General features: G+C 41.2%; 1 protein-coding gene across 1 annotated transcript in view; it reads right to left on the reverse strand.

Annotated features, from left to right (window-relative positions):
- Positions 1 to 18,061, reverse strand: part of LOC139307317 (E3 ubiquitin-protein ligase SMURF2-like) — a gene marked incomplete at its 5' end in the record, with an annotated part of 33,200 nt that extends 15,139 nt beyond the window's left edge. Inside the window, 7 exons of the mRNA XM_070931133.1 lie at positions 2,249 to 2,460; positions 4,281 to 4,364; positions 4,902 to 4,986; positions 5,549 to 5,614; positions 9,424 to 9,557; positions 14,977 to 15,085; positions 18,023 to 18,061. Of these exons, the coding sequence (XP_070787234.1) occupies positions 2,249 to 2,460; positions 4,281 to 4,364; positions 4,902 to 4,986; positions 5,549 to 5,614; positions 9,424 to 9,557; positions 14,977 to 15,085; positions 18,023 to 18,061 (729 nt within the window). The remainder of the gene's footprint in view (positions 1 to 2,248; positions 2,461 to 4,280; positions 4,365 to 4,901; positions 4,987 to 5,548; positions 5,615 to 9,423; positions 9,558 to 14,976; positions 15,086 to 18,022) is intronic.
- Between the last annotated feature and the right edge of the window lie 612 nt (positions 18,062 to 18,673).

An 18,673-nucleotide genomic window follows, 5' to 3' on the forward strand; every position in this document is an offset into this window, starting at 1 on the left:
GGCAAAAACACAGCACTGAAACAAGATTGGAAGTGTTGTTCTGTAGTCTAGTCCTGGTGGGTACAAGCATGGAAATACAGTTTGTGTATTTTGGAGAAGGTGAAGTCTGTTTATAATTGATGTGACAGGCAAACTGCAGGGACAAGAGTTTCTTAAGGTGTGCGCCAATGTAATCAATTAGTTCCTCTCCAGTCTCCAGTCGGCCTGTCCCAAGAGGACAGGGAGAATAAAATGTGAGGGGAGTGTATCAAAGACTTCCATGAGTGTTTTCCCTTGCAGAGTTCCTCAATGCATCCTAGCTGCCTTGTTTTCTCTTAAAGGTTGTTGTGCGCTCTGAAAGTCAGCCCTTCCTATTAATCTCCCAAACCAAAAGGAAATGGAAAAAATGCTGCCACTTATTCCAAACCCACTAATATAATATATTGTAAACAAATAAGGGAACCGAGGACACCAAAAAGAAATCAGAAGAGAATCATTCGTCATTGGCTTGTTGGATATTTGGTTCCATCCAGCTCATGGATGATTGGAGAGTGAGTGTGTGAATGTTGGCACAAAGTGTGTGTGTGTGTGTGTGTGTGTGTGTGTGTGTGTGTGTGTGTGTGTGTGTGCGCTGCACGGGCGTGGTGTTCATGTGTGTATATTCACCCACTAATCCATCACAACCCCCCCACCCCAACTTCCTACTGGCACAACTAATTTCCTACCCACCTCTCCCTCTCTTTTTTCCCCTCACACACACACTCTCTCTCTCACCACACCCAGCCACTGGTTCAGAGGGTTCAGCTGAGAAAGAAAGCTCACTAGCTGTTGGGCATCAGTGACTCACTTTGTCCGACCTTGGCCAGCCTCAGTGGACACAGCAGGATTGCAAAGGGGGCACAGGTCCAACAATGCCATTCTAAAATCGCTGGCATACAGCACCACACTTAAAATAATAATTTACTTTACAGACTCTGTGGGTATTGTGGGGTGCACTGTGGCTGACTGTGAAAAGTACACTTTTTCTGAAAAAAACGTTCTGATGTTTGCATGCCGTAAGTAAGGCCAGCTTAAGAATTACAGACATAAAAAATAGCCAATAACCTGAAGTTATTCTCTGAGCTACACACCAAGCTATGAATACCCCGCTTTCCCTCTGTCTCTTCACTGTGGGAATATCAGTCTGCAAAGCCAAAACATTCCAACACTGGAAAGTGTTTGCAAACAGTAGAGGAGAGGAGAGGAGAGTATATTAACACATAGCAAGTGTTGATTGCAGTTGTCATGATGTGGTGCTGTGGGAAGGAGGGAAAGGAGGAGAGGGATGGGGTTAGTAGAGAAGTGAGTGAGCCCAAGGACAGAGCAGGGAGACAGACAGAGAGAGAACAGGAATAGAGGATAAAAAGGGCATTTAAACTCTATTCTCAACATTAAAAAAAGAAAATGCTCAACATATCACTGCCTCCAGGCTGCAAACAAGATACAAGGAGCAGGTCATCATGTCTTTGATGTGTGTATCTTGTATTTTTGTGGGTTAGGGCAGGGACTCAAATTGCCTTATGCCTTGATATCAGTAACACAGTTCTCAGGTGAGAACCACTCCCTGACTACATGCCTTGACCACCAGCAGGAGGTACCTTTGCACTATAGTTGCGCTGAAACATCTTATAATAAAATGTAAGCATCAACACAGTGATGTACTGGAAATTTTTGCAAGAACAAATTGGATGAAGTGACTAGTGACAAGGCTGAGCTGTCAAATGTAACCAGCATTTGTTAAAAGCATCAGACCGGGGTCTGTCAGGTGTGTAAATACATTTTCAGGTGACCTAATTGTTTTGATACTGAGTTTACACCATGTTCAATCCCTTTCCAAGGTAACAGCCCAAAACTAGATAGTAACTAAGTCTGTGTTCAGAACTAAAAGGGAAGAAGCATTCTGGCAGTGAAATAACCGTCAACCAGTTGATTCTTCCTCTTGATTCTGCTTCTTTTTATTTTTTTTTTACATACATATTTAGTGTTCAAAAGACAGCATAAATTATTTACATGCTTCTGAAACTTCAGGACTGTCAGCCAGCCAACACACTCCACACAAAATGTTCCACAAAAAACACATCACAGTAGAAAATGAAGAAGATTGCTTCAAAATGCAACAATTTATTGAGACCTTATCACTATTTTCCTACTTTACCAGATTTAATTTTTAAAAGATAAACAGTTAGCGAAGGTGTATGTGTGTGAGTGTGTTGCTAAGTGTGTCTCTCACCATAACCCTCAGGCAGGTCAGGCGGCGTATGCAGGTGCGTTCGACTCATGTAGTTACGATGCCGCTGAGATCGAACCCGTCTCTCCTGGATCCGCTGTTCGCCCGGTGGGACGCTGGCCTCGGCCCCATTAACAGGTGTCATCACTGGAGTGTTCTCGTCCACCACGCAGCTCAGCGGACGCCCTGATGGGCTGGAGTACTCTGACGCTGGCCTGGGAAAGAGCAGAGAGTGCGCATGTTCATGTATATGCAGGCTATGGTCTTCTTTGAGTGCGTGTGTGTGTGATCTTAAGTTTCTCTATTTTAAAGTTTTAATTTCTAAATATACATACATTCATATATCATATGGATACAAAATTTAAAGAGCATTTTGGCTAAATGATACCAACTAACTTGCTGTGATCTGGATGAATAAATTGATAAGTACAAGTAAACACAAGTGTTTGTTTTCATTCCTAAGAGTTACATGCATGGTAGAGTGTGTTAAATGAGTGAGTGATAAGTGGTTGACTTTCAGTTTTGGTGAATGTATGTGACTGTGCACCATGTTTTCCTCTACATGCAGGAAACTGGGTGTGGGGGGCGCAAAGAGGTGCGTTACTGTGTGTTATAGGTGTGCTGTGGGTCAAGTCACAGGTGAAGCCAGCTTATTTGTTCTTGTGATGTCTAGACATACACACAAGTATAGTGTAATTATTGAAAAACAGCTTGTGTCATCAGTCTTCAAGTAAAAAAATGTATTTCATGGTTATGGTTATGGTTTATGTGCTAGTTAACAGCAGGACTTATGAACAGATATCTGACACTTACTGTATCTGTATCTGTATCTGTGTGTGTTTGTGCGTGTGTGTGTGTGTGTGTGTGTGTGTGAAAATGTGTGCGTAGCATGTCTGACCACTGTCTGGCTGTCCAGAGTTACTGACGCCTTGGCTATCTAAAACCTTGGACCCTTGTCTGTCAACTCACAACCCACCTCCTCCTTCCTCCCATTTCCTTTTTCTCCCCCTCCCTCATGTCCCACCTCTCCCTCCACTTTCCCTGGTCCTTCCTCCTTTGTTAAACCATTCTTTTTGTGAAGTATTTTACAGCAACACTATCCCCTTTTTGTACTTGGTCAGTTAATACCAAATAAAATACTATATATAATTGTATGAAATTTTAAATAAGGTAAAAATGATTTATTAGGTAGGTATTTGCTGCTCCTGCAGCCGCATAATCAAGAAAAATACCTTATTCCTCTTTCTCCATTTCTTCTTTTAACTGTTTTTCTTCCTCTTCTTATCCTCTGTCATTTCTTCCTCCTCCACCTCCTGCTCATCTTCCTCTTCAACTCAACCATTTCCGCCTCCCTCAATGCCCTACCACTTAACCTTTTCTTCATGACTTCCTATCCGTCCTACCTCGTTCTGATATGCTGCCTAGGGGCCATTAGAGATGTGTAGTAAGACTGGGTGAGGTGGTGGGGGTGGGGGAGTTGGTGCTATTTGTTTGCTTACTTTCCTAATGGCTCCACTGATAGCGGCCAAGTAGGAAGGCGACAGTTGTTCCTGCAGGAACAGGGGCCAAGTAAAACCTGGCTGCCCGACTGGCTGGCTCGTTTATTTAGGTGTGTGTGTGTGTGTGTGTGTACAGCTATCTTTGTGAGAACCAATTTGAGCTCTGGAGTGAGAGCATTTTTAGAAAGTGAGGACATTTTGGCCGGTCCTCACTTTGGGACAAACCTTCAAAGGGCTGTTTGAGGGTTTAGACTGAGTGTGTGTGTGTGTGTGTGTGTGTGTGTGTGTGTGTGTGTGTGTGTGTATGTGTGTGTGTTGCAGTACGGTGGGAGGGCTGCTTTTTTGTAAAAGGTCATGTTTGTTGTGCATTATATTGGCATGACTGCTGTACATAAGGTAGTAGAAGGATTAAGGATGATATGATTTGGGCCATGGAAAAGCTCCCATTTTAACACGGCCCACTTTTAATATTATATTATATCATTATTTATCTTTAGTCATATTTGAGGATTTGTGCTCTATGTGTGCAGATGTACCTGGTAGGTCTCTCCCATTGCGTGGTACGTGTGATGTGGTTCAGGTACTGTATCCTTCCAGAAGCTGTCCTCCTCTCTTCCCAGCTGTTTCATGACAGATTAAGACAAACGGGTGAGGAAAAAAAGCATCATACTTGAAATAAAGAAATCAGAAATGAAAAACAAAACAAAAAAACAATCACTTTTGTCTAGTTTTGACACCTCTAAAAACATGCTCATCTAACAGTGCTGTCAATAATGTGTCCTTTATTTTATAAATAACCTGAAAAAAGAGAATCGCCAATGGTCATACTACTGAACCTTAACACATTTAAAACACATCAAGCAATGCACAGGAAAAGAGTTAATGAAAAAGTTGATATTCTCTCCTTACAAACCAGACAAAAGTCTCAAAGGTAGGATAGAAATATTCACAACTACTGTTAACAATTATTAAATATACCTTACTTTTCAAATATACAATACACACCTCCAAACTATGGATTACTTCACTGATATAATTTGTCTGTGACAGAATCAAATGAAAATAGCTCCAGAAAAAAAGACTTCAAGCAAAAGCAAAGTACTATGCAGACTAATACGGCAGCTCATTTCTTTAAGAAAACCTGTGATAATACTGACCCATCGGGTAAGTCATTGTCGAACAGGCGACTGCAGTCCACCACCGGCCCTCCTGTCCCAATGCGATCTCTGGACTGAAGACTTACTACAGAGTTAACAAAGATAAGGAAGACGGTGGATCAATAACATTTTCCTCCCAATACAGTGCGGCTCAAATAATGACTGATATTTAGTACATTCATCATTTTGTATTAAGTCCCTATTGTATGTGGGTTCCTGTTCCACTAATGCTTTTTATACTTTTTTTGTCTTTTTCATGTTCTTCCCATTTCCTTCTCTCCTCTGACATTAATGCAAAGGAAAGCAAAAACATGAAAATTAAAGACTTTGTTGGTAACAGATATTAAATATATTCCAAAGCCAGAGAATAAAAACAAAAATTCCACTCTGTGGTTCAGTGGTTAGGTAATGAACTGAGTCAGAGTATTGAGACAGAGGATGCAGTCTGGGTCTATTTGTGCTTTCTAGTGTTTAAATAATGCAATACAAAGAAACATCCAGAGTTGTCTCTACCAGGACTTGGCTCAAATGTCAATCATAATTTCAAATATTGTTTAGTATGAGAATGATTAATGTTAGTTATTTGAGGCTGAATTTCTGTTTTGTATGGAACTGAAATTGTGCGTGTATGCATTTGTGTTTCTTACCGACTATTTGTCCTCTCACAGTATCATTGTCATTGGGGCCCAGCTTATTCAGGTCCAGTCTCTGATCTGCAGGGAAAAACCAAACAAGACACATAACCATTGATTCAGCATCTGCCCCCGTTCACAACCATCAACACATCCAGGTACTAAGCTGATGGGAAACTTGTTGTATTTCAGTAACTGGGCGTTCCGACTGAAAACATAACTGCAGAGGGCTGCGTTGGTGTGGGCGTGTTGAGACGATGAAACACTATCTAGAAAGGCCGGATTGAGAAATAGATCCATGCACAGTGGATGTTACCTTGTAATGTAACTGGATGTAACCCTGGAAAGTTATTGCGACCATAGCCACGTAAATAGCACCTTGTTCAAGGTAACCCACCGGGGATAAAGATGACCAGTGATGAAAAGCCTTTGGAACCATTATTTTGTTAAAGATAGCAATATTGTCAAGCAGAGATCAATTTTGTTTTTGGAAATACATACAAATTAATTCACAATGTTCTTTAAATTTATACAATCCACAAACACACAGGGCCTCAATTATTTTTTCCTATGCATGAGTCAAACAGGACATAGTGAAGTAGAAAGTTAAAACTCTGATATAATAAATTAAGTCCGTATACAAGTGTGCCTTTAAAATGTTAAAAATACAACAGTCAACTCTGCAGCTTCACCGATTGTGTGTGAAATAATTAAAACGTGGAGACACAATATATCACAAATTCTGGATGCAAAATGTGTTTTGTCATTCAAAGGATAGCACTGCCAGACAGAGAGCACAGAAACACAACCCAGGAAGACTCTGAACAACGTCCAGACACAGATACATTCAGCAGCCTCTCCCCCCCCACACACACACCAATCACACAGGAAAACATGTGCATGACCAGAGTGATATCAATTGGTACCCATTAACAATGCAACCTGTGTGTGTGCGTGTGTGTGTCTGCAGGGTACTGGCTTACTTAAATATAAAAAACTGAAACATATTCAGACATAAGATGTGTGAGAGGACAAGGAAGGGCAATATGCAGAAAAGGCGTGAGTGAGTGAGAGAAAGGAAGATAAAAAGATGCCCCAGTTATCCACTAAAACCAAAGTCAGACTGGATTTGTCAAGTCTTTGGTTAGCCTGTACGATGTCGCCTGCACATAAAACGATGTGTATTTGCATGTAAAGACTAAGCAGATCTAAACAACCCTATAGCTTGTTTCCAGGAGAGGGAGAGGGAGAGAGAGAGAGAGAGAGAGAGAGAGAGAGTGTGAGAGTGAGAGTGTGTGTGTGTGTGTGTGTGTGTGTGTGTGTGTGTGTGTGTGTGTGTGTGTGTGTGTGTGTGTGCGCATGTGTGTGTGTGTGTGTGTGTGTGTGTGTGTTTGTGTGCGCATCTGTTCCGGATACGTGTCTAGACTAAACAGGGATGGTCTAAGCCTTACATGGCTGGAATATTAAGCAGAGAAGAGGGAAACAGAGAGACAGAACATTTACAGACCTTTAACCACAAGCCCTCACCGCACCATTCAATTCCTCAGAGCTCAGAAAACTGTGTGTTACAATGAACAAACTACATAAATGTGTGTTAATGTGTCGGTTAATTTAGCTTACATCTGTCTCTGCATGTGTGTGTATATGTCTGTATGCATATGTAAAACCTGTGGTATCAGCTGCATCACAATCAGTAAATATAATTAGCCATTACATCAACACTATAAACACTACACACAAATAAACAACAGGGTTCAAAGCGGGTGTGTGTATTCAGTCAAGTCCTTTTGAAAAACTGGTGGTGTGTGAGTTAGTGAGTTTGAGAGTTCATAAGTGGGACAGAGGACTTAGAGGTTTGTGTCTGCGATGCTACAGGAAGTGGAGCTCAGTGCAGAGCCAGACAGACTTCTAGTAAACTAGACAATCTTGCCGGATGCCCTTTTGGTTTGCAAGAGTGTGTGTGTGTGTGTGTGTGTGTGTGTGTGTGTGTGTGTGTGTGTGTGTGTGTGTGTGTGTGTGGGTGGGTGGGTGCAGGAGTGAAACTGTTTTGTGTGAGTTTGTGTTTGCCTTGGATGACAAAGTGAGCTATGTATATGAATATGACTTCTAGGAACCAAGGCAATTCCAGTAAAGTCTGTGTGTGTGCTTGTGTTTTGACGTTTGTCTGTGTGTGTGTGTGTGTGTGTGTGTGTGTATGTGTGTGTGTGTGTGTGTGTGCGTGAGAACGCATCTTGGTCAGACCACAGACTGGGCACTGTCCAGCACACAGGACAAGGACAAAGGGATAATGTGAGCACTGGTGTCTTGTCATAGATCATGATCATGTCTCCCTGTCCACTTCCTGTGGCTGCGATCAAGTATAATTTCTGCCATGTTGGCTGCACAGTAAGTGGCTGGTGTGGAGCCTAACTGGAGCCTATACAGTCTGTTTCTGGATGTTGTGGGTAAATCTAAGGGCACGTCCTTTGGCAATCAGTGGGCTAAAAGTATGGCACCAGGCTTCCATGGCCATCAAGGTCCCTTTTGTGGCAACACTGAGGCTGTTGTGGTTTTTGGTGGATTAGGGGGTGAACTTTATGAGCCAAGAATGCCATTTAGGAGTCTTTACATTACAGCATGCATTAAAGCATAAGCATTTAACTTGACAGTTTGGAGTTTGGCGTAAGAGGCTGTTACATCAGGGCCAACAAAACTACAACTACCTCTATTCATGGAAGTATCCAACTATACAGTTTGGATAAAAAAAGCATCCAACAAATGTCAATAATATTCGGACAGATAACTCCCTTAAGTAGCTGTGGGGTGTGACTGGAATGGATGAATGGAGATAAGGAAAATGTGACTCAGTGTGGTGTGTTGAAGACAGGTCAGGAAGATGTATTGAAGGAAAGGAGGAGAATGAGCGGAAGGAATGTTAATTTCACCGTATTTACTACAGTTATGTGTGTCAGTATCAACTGACTGATACTGCCAACAATGCAGACAGGGCTAACTAGCATGTGGCCATGTGGACTGCACAGAGAAAATAAGTCTGAAGCCATGAAATAAAGAAACTAACCATTTGAGAATGTGTGTCTGTGCAAAAATCATAGCTGTTCCTTTGTAGGTTACCCACGTAAGCCTGAGATCAACTCTGTGTTCTACCGAGGATTATCACTCAAGTATCCCAAAACAGCATCCTTCTTCCTCTTTTTTTGCATCTTGTGCCAAACAGTGACAATAAATATATCAGCAGGACTATGCTTCTAAGAATAAAAGCAATTTGTTTCCCTGACAGAACGTCACATTGCTGTAAAATGAATTGTGGCTATTGATTTAGTCCCAGGTGCCAGATGTCTGCAGCAAGCAATATTTCTGATATGTGTGGCCTAGAGGAGTTGCTGGTGTATTGTGCCTATAAATCTTATGGCAATGAATAGCTGGCACTGAAGCAGCAGCAGGCTGCGAGCTGTGGATGGGACAGCGGCACTGTTGAAAGAGCTACAAAATGTAGCAGCAGGCTAGCTTGCTATCAAACTGCTGCAGCCAGATAAAACAGAAGCACAAGCAAGGTTCCCCTGATATGAAGTTTGTGTTGTTGTTGGAGACACTAGGTCTGGTCTAGACATTTATCTGTCAGACTAAGAGTGCCGAGTGTAGGATGTGTGTGCATACATGTGTGAAGAGAGGTTAACATGGCTCACCCAGCTGCTGTGTAGTTATTCATTTATTCATTCTGTATTTCCCAGAGCCTCCCCATCACCTTTCACTAACAACCAAGACTGGCACCTTAGGGTAAAGACCACAGTGAGCATGCAGAGGGAGCATGAAGAGACCAGACATCAGTGACCTGAGTGTTCAAGGACACAGAGGATTGACACACACAAACACAAACACAAACAGGTACTTACAGCCAGTGTCTTTGAGTCTGTTGATGGCGTTGGACAGGAGGCGGACACAGCCCAGGAATCCTGCACCCTGCTTTTTGTGGATTTTCTTGTGGTTCCATACACTGATGGTGATTGAGTCTGCCTTTCCAATGTATCTGACAGGGGAAGAGAGGGAGCAACGGAAAACAGGTTAATAAGGCATTAAAGAGGAGTAGTTTGTAATCCTGACAATGTGTATAAAATTTCAAAAGGTCCAATGAGACATGGTGTATGCTTGTGTGCACATTGTTCTTTGAACTTTGAGCTCCCCCGCAGAGTAGGTTTTCATCAACACACAGGGTATGAAAGATTGTTAATTTAATTAATAATTAAATTTAATCATAAGCTACGACACGCTTACAGGCAACACATTTTCCAAAACATTAACAAATACACTGACTAAAAACACAGCCAAAAACTTCTATTTCACATTTCTTCCAGCTGCTTCTCCCTGACAGCATGAGAACAATGTACACCGTGTTTGCGGTGTAGACTTTCAGACTGTGTAATGAGGCCTATTAGCTGATTTTAAAGTAACTTGTGTGTATGTGCTTGCGTGTTTGTGCAGATTTAGCGTAGCTGAGGCTAGTCTAGTCGTGGTTAAAGAACAGAGGAAGTCCCCGTGATGTGCTCCACCACTGTCTGAGACCCAGACAGCTCCCGCAGTAAACACAGAGTTCAACATTCAAATGCACAATTACACACACACACACACACACACACACACACACACACACACACACACACACACACACACACACACACACACACACACACACACACACACACACACACACACACACACACACGTAATTACAGCCTTGCTGCCAGCACTGATACCAAGCTCTATATTATGCTTTGTATGCACTTGTGAGGAGTGGGGTTTCCCTACTAAACACATGAAAACATATAGGTTTGGTATGTACGCCAAATCACAGATGTTTCTGTTGCACTGAAATCAAACTACAACCTGTGTGGGTTGCACTTCTTTTTTTAGTGTCCAGTGATTCAGTCTCTCGCTACTATCAGACAGACTGATCAGGATGCAGTAGCAGAGCATCTTGGCACTTTCACTCTTTCTCTCTCAGCAGATGCTTTTGTGTTTAGGCCTGTGCTTTACTGCACATGTTGATTATGATCTAATTCTAGCCATTTAACACTATTAGATGACAAATGGATGAAAGAACACGCTGTTTGTTGCAATTAAAGTTTCAATTTTCTTCTCCAATAAAGGTGAGTTAATTAAAAACTTATGTGCCAATAAGTGGATACTTACAGACAGATAGAAACCACTGTAGGTACTCTGATCCAAACCATCTATCTTGTAAAAGGCTTCCATCACACCACAATATGACAGTGGTGGTTATTCAGAATATTTCAATAGTTACGACAACGTTTTTACTCAAAGATGCAATGAGAAATAATAATTTGATGAGACAAATTTTGACCAAGCTCATCCTTGATTCTTAGAACAGATGTGCTAAGCATTGTACTGTTATGCTTCAATCTGGCTCCCTGCGTTTTGTGTGCTGTGGTGCAACTCATATTGTCTCTCTGAGGACATTATAGTGTTCTAAATTTAATCTCATGCTCTTCCCTTCACACAGTATGACTGTGAGATTAACAGGTGTGTTGTACAAAGCACAACACATCTAGGAGCACAAAAAAGAGAACTGAAATAGCAGACAATGACAGAGTGTCTGACAATAAGATAACAGGTAGAAAAAAATATGTTATTGCCTCACTCACAATAACTGTGCTAAAAACAGTGTTAGGGAATCTTGTCCTCTAACATAACATTGCAGCTACTGAGGTAACTATTACAACACTGCTATCAACAGCAAATGTATACAGATGGGGGTGGGCTGAACTGCTGCAACTGTCAGCACTGATTAATAACTGGACTCCAATGCTGATAGAAGACGACACAATATAACTACAGACTGAACTGACTGTGACTCACTGTCCTCTACAGACGGATGTTGGCAAAAATACAAACTCTCAAGGCCACAGTATAACTTGGTGTGGAAATTAAATTAATTTGCTTTGCCCAGACAAAAGGAAACACTGGACCACGTTTCTGAAGAGGACTGCTGTCGAACGCACGAATCCAGAGCTGCATAGACCAGTTCTCACTTTGTGACCATCTGAAACTGGTCAACATCACTTATTGGCTTTGTTACCTTGAAGAAAAGTGTTCATTAGCATTATTTGCATCTCTATCCTTACATGTTATCCTTAAATATTTCAAAACATGTCTAGGCTTGGTTTTCTAGGACAATTTTGCAAGTGATTACATAATACCTACTAGATGACAACAAAAATATTATGCCAAGATAATGTTATAATATAGACAACATCAATTAGAAATTAATTCTTAACTAATAATGTGATAATAATTCATTGTTAGATTCATCATTTTATTAGGAGATTCCTCTTGTGAATGCTGCTCAGGCTTCAAACAAAACAGTATGTGCAGGGTTCTCCTAATGTTCTTGGCATTTTCATTTTTCTATTCACTCCATTATTCAATTCCATAAGAAACCACTTAAACCTTCTTCGTAAACAAGAACATGAAACAGAAAATATGATGAGCTACTAAATGCTAGTGGTCAAGCACAGAGACAACACAGTTAGAAACAACATCACACACACTTCATTAAGTGGTTACGGCCACAACAAAAATAAGGATTAGCATTCCTTATCCTACAGACAAGAGCAGCAGAGGGAAAAAACTTCTTGGGTCAAATCCAGGTTAGCTTTCCAGGACATACAAAATCCAGACATGCACGACTTCCCAAACTTTTTCTTGCCAGGGAACCTACATTACATTGGGAAATCAAAAATAATATTTCTTTCCAGATTGGAGATATTTCATATTAATGTTGGACAGCCTTCAGTTGTTAACATCTATAAAGACAAAAATAAAATCAGAGTGCAGATTCTACAGCTCTGACGCATCCATATCACGTACCTTGATCTCTGATTTATGTAAATTGAGTTGATGCCAAAGCATTCTTCCTCGATTCCCTCAAAACAGATCTTTGCTATTACATTAAACTAAGCACCCCATTTCACTTCTCTTCATCCACTTTTGGACATGAGCTTCCACAGACATTTCCTGCTTCTCATAAAGGAAAATTGTGAATATTTAAACAATTATCTCACTTGCAAAGCATAATGAGTTGGTGCTTTTTGAAGGTGGTTGAATTGTGCCAGTCAAAGACTGAGAAAGACACAACACTTATTGAATATACAACCAAAACCATGCCTTCTCCAGGCATAGAGAAACAATTTGCTTTCTGTTAGCAGTGTCAACCCATGTTTTTACTGCGCCAACTCACTGGAGACAGGGATGAAGCAGAGAGAAATCTTCCCCAGGTTAAACCACTACCCATCAATGTCTGGAGTTACTCACTTTTTGATTATACTGTAGGTGGGTATGTGTGCCATACAGACCTCCAAGGCTTCTGATAGGTAGGTTGTGATGAGAGTCAATTTGTCAACTACTTCCAATGCATTTTTAATATAGATGGCCATAGGGAGAGTAAAAACTGACTGTAGCAGTGCTAGTGCCACTGGTATGTTCAACATTTTATTACTGTGGACAAACCAAATCTTGCTCAGGCAGTATGTGTGGAGACTGGTAAGGTAACACAGGCTCTCATGAGGGGGACATGGTATGCACAGCACAACATGTACAGTATTTAATATGGAGCGAAGGCAGAGGGAGCAGAGAGTGAATCTGACCCTCTAACCAAAGCAATGTGAAGAGTTGTACTAAAAGGGCTGGAAATTGGAGGCCAAGCATGAGGAGGCAACTTGCCAAAACCAGACCTACATACTACTGTGAGTTCATGAACTTTCGACATTTACAAAATGTTTTCAAAAAGTTGTCTGGGTCTATATGTCCTTATACATATTTTTGCACAGGATACCAATATAAATTATAGAGCATCAACTGTAGTTAAAACTATATAATTTTTGTAGGGTACGTATGGTACATGGACATAATGATATATCAGTATCAGTGTCATGTGGAGAAAAGACCCCACCTCCTAAAGCTGGAGGCTGGAGATGGGGGTGTGGCGAGATGGCAATCTGCCAAGCCCACACTCCCATCTGCTTTCTGTGGCATGTTAGCCATTTCCTGAACCAGAGGAAGAGGCCAGGGGTCGCTGGCGGGAAACACACTCCTCCGTGAGGGCGGGGATTGAGGAGGAGGTAGAGAATTATGTAAAAGGAGGAGAGGATCTGGGGTTGATGTTGACAGGGCACAAGAGGCATTACAAAACAGGTGTGTGCTTGAAAATGAAAGTATGCCCAGGAAGGTAAGATGTTTTCACCATATAACTATTCATCATCTTTTCTTTTGTAATTCATGAGTGCACCCCTTCCACCTACCGTTCCCTTCACGGCTCTCTTTCTCACTAATGCAAATGTCCAACTCTTTCTATCAGGCTTCCATTTCCGCTTACTCCTTCTTCTACTACTACTACTGTTTCCCTCCATCTCTCACCACTACATAAACTTGGTCGCCAGTGGGTCCTTTGGGGTGATCACTCCTTGTAACGGCCTGTCGACACAGACCTCAGTTCAGGGAACATTCACAGCACACAGCCCCAGTGAAAACACTCCTCCTGCCACCGAGTCAAGTACATAGTTTCATAGGTGCACTTGTGGAGTGCAATGGTCATTCTGTTCTTGTCTTTTTGTAGGCCATAGCTTGAGGCCAATGGACAACAAAATGACCACATGTTGTAACTTTTCTCAGCAATGTGAAAAGCAAATATGAGAAGCTTTTCCCTCCTGCATCCCTTTTGGTTTCTTTGACCATTGTATTATTCATGGATTTAGTTTGAAATACCAGTGATTTGCATTTACATTTCTGAGACTGACAGAAAGTGAAAGGAGAGAAAAAATTCAGGTTGGAAGAAGAAGATTCACAAAGGTTGATACGTGGCTTACCCTAAAAGAGATAACTAAAATAAAGTAGCACTAGAAATGTGTGTTGGCCTATTTAAAGCCACATTTGGCTCAGTGATAGTGAGCAAGCCAGAAAAATCCCAATTCACAGAGGACTTTGTTCAGGAGTGCAAAACTATTTAGCAAACCCCATCTTCTAATACCCAAAATAGGAAGAATCTATGATTTGAGAAAGAAGGAATTCATATCAGTACGAGTTATGTTTCCCCCCTCCAAAATAAATCTCATATGCATACGTCCTGGTGAGGCCTGAGATACGGAATGTCTACAATCTCACTCCACAACATGTTTTGTTCACATGTAAAACAGCTCAAAAGCTTTATAGATGGGTGTTTCTGCACACAGTAAAGAGGCAACTCAATCTACATTCCTGAAACTCTTGTCAAAGCAGTTCCACACAGAGACATACTAGAGAGCAAATCCAGTATGCTGTTTCAGGTGGTGCGTGACCACATACACATATCCACACACACACATTTGTTTCTTAATGAGGCATAAATGTCATACCACAACACGTCACACTGCTCCACAGTGCTCCTGTTGACTTACAGATCATAATGTTGATTCCACTTTGGGTCCAGCGTATTTCTCACAGTATCCGTAGAGTGGCATTGTCCTGAGCCGTCCACCACCACTTTGGCAAAAGGGTCTGGCAACCCTGTAAAAAAAAAGACAGAGGCAAGTGAGAAGGCTTTGTTTGGCAACTGTACAAACCTAGTGAAGTCACCAATACCCAATACCCCTTTCATGAAGGAAAATGTGTGTGATGGTGTGTGCAACTGTAGATGTACACACTTCACTCTTAACCATAAAATCACACAGAATTACTTCACATAAGTACCTATTAAAGTTCCATTTCAGGTCTTTCCAAACACTCCCTCCCTCTCACTTTTTTGACTAATGGGGTAGTCTGCTAACTGCCGTTGAGCATTACATTTTATCCCCATCTCTACAGGAAACACCACAACCAAACAGTGTCATGAAACCAGGTCAGACTGCACATGCTGACACTTTCACCCTGACCACAGATGTAGGCTTTGCTGTGTCCAACTGAGAAGGCTATATGAATGAACACCATAGGAAGGTCACTGGCCTCACTGTGCAGGTGTCTTCTTGTATTGATCTTGGTCACCTCACTATTTCATATGCTTCCCGATATTCTAACTTGTCCAACCACTCCAAACATCGTGCAGGACATGCAGGTTAAACACAGTGTTTTGTGAGGTAAAATATTGCTCTTACTCTTCATCTGTGATAGTAATCACAAGATGGCGAGCAAATACTGTTGACAAAACCTTCTCCAAAGAATTCTGTGTCTGAAACATCTACTCAGCAAAGAGATGGAGTGCAAGTGCAGGCATATGTAGAACAAATGTAGAGCAGTTGTAGTCTGGTCGCTGCAATTGTGGCGACGCGTAGCAGCAGTCTCCTTTATTTGTTATTTTGCTTTGTTGTTTCTGTTTGTTTGATACTCCCTGCCAGGAGAAGGGGAATTTGTACAAGCTGTTGTCTGATCCATTGCCATCTTACGATCATGAAGGTTTTTTTTTGTGATACTGGTCTTTTTTTACGGCCATTTTTGGCCTGCAGGAGCACAACCATCCTCGCAGACTCAAGTGCAGCCGAGAATTTCTGAGAACCATGCACCATGTTATACATCTGGAAGGAAGGAAGGAATGTACCCCACTAGAACCAGGACTGTTCGAGTGAGGAAGAAGGGAAGGAAGGGAGGAGTGCTCCAGAGACTACGAGACAGATTATGCTCACTAATGTGCAGTATTTAAGGTATAAGATTGGATATGAGATTGGATCAGGAACCTAATAATACTGGTACAGTACAGGGAGGGGGCATGTGTTTATATGTAAAGACCTGCTGGTGTGAAACAGTGTGCAGCCAGGAGTTATTGAGTTATTAACTGTTTCTCTGTGCACTTTTTATCAAGAGCCAGGAGAATTTCTGCAATTATTTCATCACAGTTGTTTATATCCATCCTAAAGCAAACGTGGACAATACGTCAGCCATCATTAAAGTGATGCAGTGTTTACAGAGCATATCCCCTGATGCACCTAAGCTTTTTATGGAGGACTTTAATTGCTGCTCTGTGGATAAGTCCCCTCACTTTTTTCCAGCATGTTACCTGTCCTATGAGACACGTAAGATGCTGGACCTTTGTTATGGGACCATCAGGGGAACTGAAGCTCTGAAGCTTTTTGTCTTTCACTGCTTTCTCTAATGGTTTTGGTGACAAGTGGCAAAACCAACAGTGACGTTGGCGTTAACCTGTATTCTTGTGTTTACTTGTGTAAGTATTATATGTACTGTATGTGTATTGTATCGATCGCCATTCTCTTTATTTGAAAATAATTTTTTGGGGCATTTTTAGTTTTAGTCTTCATTGAATAAAGACCGCTGCAGAGAGAGACAGGACATTAAAGCTTTACTCAACTCTACAATTATATGGCAAGTTTTTACACAGTTTCTTATTCAGTTGGAAATCTGATACGGGATTCTCCTCACAGTGTTAATCTGTTTTTTCTCTGAGCATGCATGTGCATTTTAAATGTGTCAGAGTATATACCTCTGGGCACCGATACTTCACTCAAGCCAAACCTGTTCAGTCACCCTTATTCTTTCGTGGGACTTCCCTCTTTGTGTGTGTGTTAGACAAAAATGAACTCGCTTTTGTCTGCATCCATGGCTTCCAGGTTAATGGAGAACCAAACTACTAGCTAAACACCCAGCTACTGTTGCAATTTAGTGCTTTTACTGTGGCCACAACTGGCAATTAAGGTAAAAAATGTGAGTTGCTTAGGGATATTCTTTTGTGAAAAATGTCTCATAAGTGAAACTAAATTATACATCTCCTCTTACATTAATGCCAGCGGCAGAGGGTGGCCTCCTGTCCTGATCATCTAAACATAAGTTAGTGAAACGGCCTAAAGCAATAGTAAATTAGAAGCCACAAAGAAAACACACTTCCTCCTCCCTTGGATGACATCCAACAGTCAGCATTTAAATCTATGCATGCGATTTTTAACCCATCAAATTCCATTTTACTAATGTGTCGTGGCACTCTACAGTTTCTCTATATCCACATTAGCTTGTGTTCTAATAGAAAGCCAAAAATGGCTCAGCAGGGTCTACTTGTACCACTTACCAACATATTCAAGTCTCCTTATTTTCCTCCACTACAAAATTGGCAGGATTTGACATGCTATGTGATGTTTTTATGACAAAATGCAAAGTCAGATGTCTTCTTGACTACACTGTGAAGTTCGTGTTTATTCTCATGTAATTGCCACTCCTGACTACATACGGTGTAATTTCTGTCCAGTTTAATTCAAAGCTTTTTAATCAAGTCCTGTGCTTCTGTACCAGTGGATGTGATACCTATTGCTAGAAGTTAGGTTAGCGATGGGTCCCTGTGCGTGCCAGGCCTCCTGGTGTGTATAACTGACAGACAGCTCCTAAGGGACTTCATTTCAAGCATGGCTACAAAAGCCAGCAAGCTGCCACTGCTGACAAAGCCCATTCTAATGCACGAGGGAGGGAATGGGACAGGAATAGCACCATGTAAAAATAGACTCTACTTACGGAAGAAGTCTTTCTTTGCCAGGTTCTTTGCACACAGGACTGGAAGAGAAGACATACAGAGAGACGTTAATGACAGGTTAAAAATCAGATCAGATTAGACCTAGATTTAAAGAAAAAAATAGGCCAAAGAATGTTTGCACACAAAAATGTGGATGTCCCCAAATATAAATAGTCAGCTTTCAGTGGTATGTGATTTTTACACTGAATATTTACTCTAAGAAATTATGCAGTATTTCACATTTACTTTTGAAATAAAAAAACAAGCAGCACTCCAAGAGCATGTGATCTATTTATATAAAACACATCCGCAGTGGCAAATGTGTTTCAGTCTTTACTCATCATCAGTGTGTAAGGCAGCATGTTAGTGCATCATTAGCCTTCTGTCTGCTTATATAGCTGTTTTGCACTTTCTTTAGTCTTCACATCCTCACACACTGCTAGTGATATTACAAACTCTCAAAAAGATTCTACTATTTAATATCATTTGAAAAATGCAATAGTAACGTGTAAACGTGAGCAACATTTTGATTAGGCTAACTGTAACTCTGATAATATTTTTAGAAAAAGTCAAGCTAACTCAAAGATTTCATTATTTATACATTTCTGTCTTAGCTGTAAAACTTGACACAGTTTCCTTTGAGTAATCACTGA

Source organism: Enoplosus armatus, unplaced genomic scaffold, assembly GCF_043641665.1.
Source record: "Enoplosus armatus isolate fEnoArm2 unplaced genomic scaffold, fEnoArm2.hap1 Scaffold_82, whole genome shotgun sequence".
Classification (NCBI taxonomy): Eukaryota; Metazoa; Chordata; class Actinopteri; order Centrarchiformes; family Enoplosidae; genus Enoplosus; species Enoplosus armatus.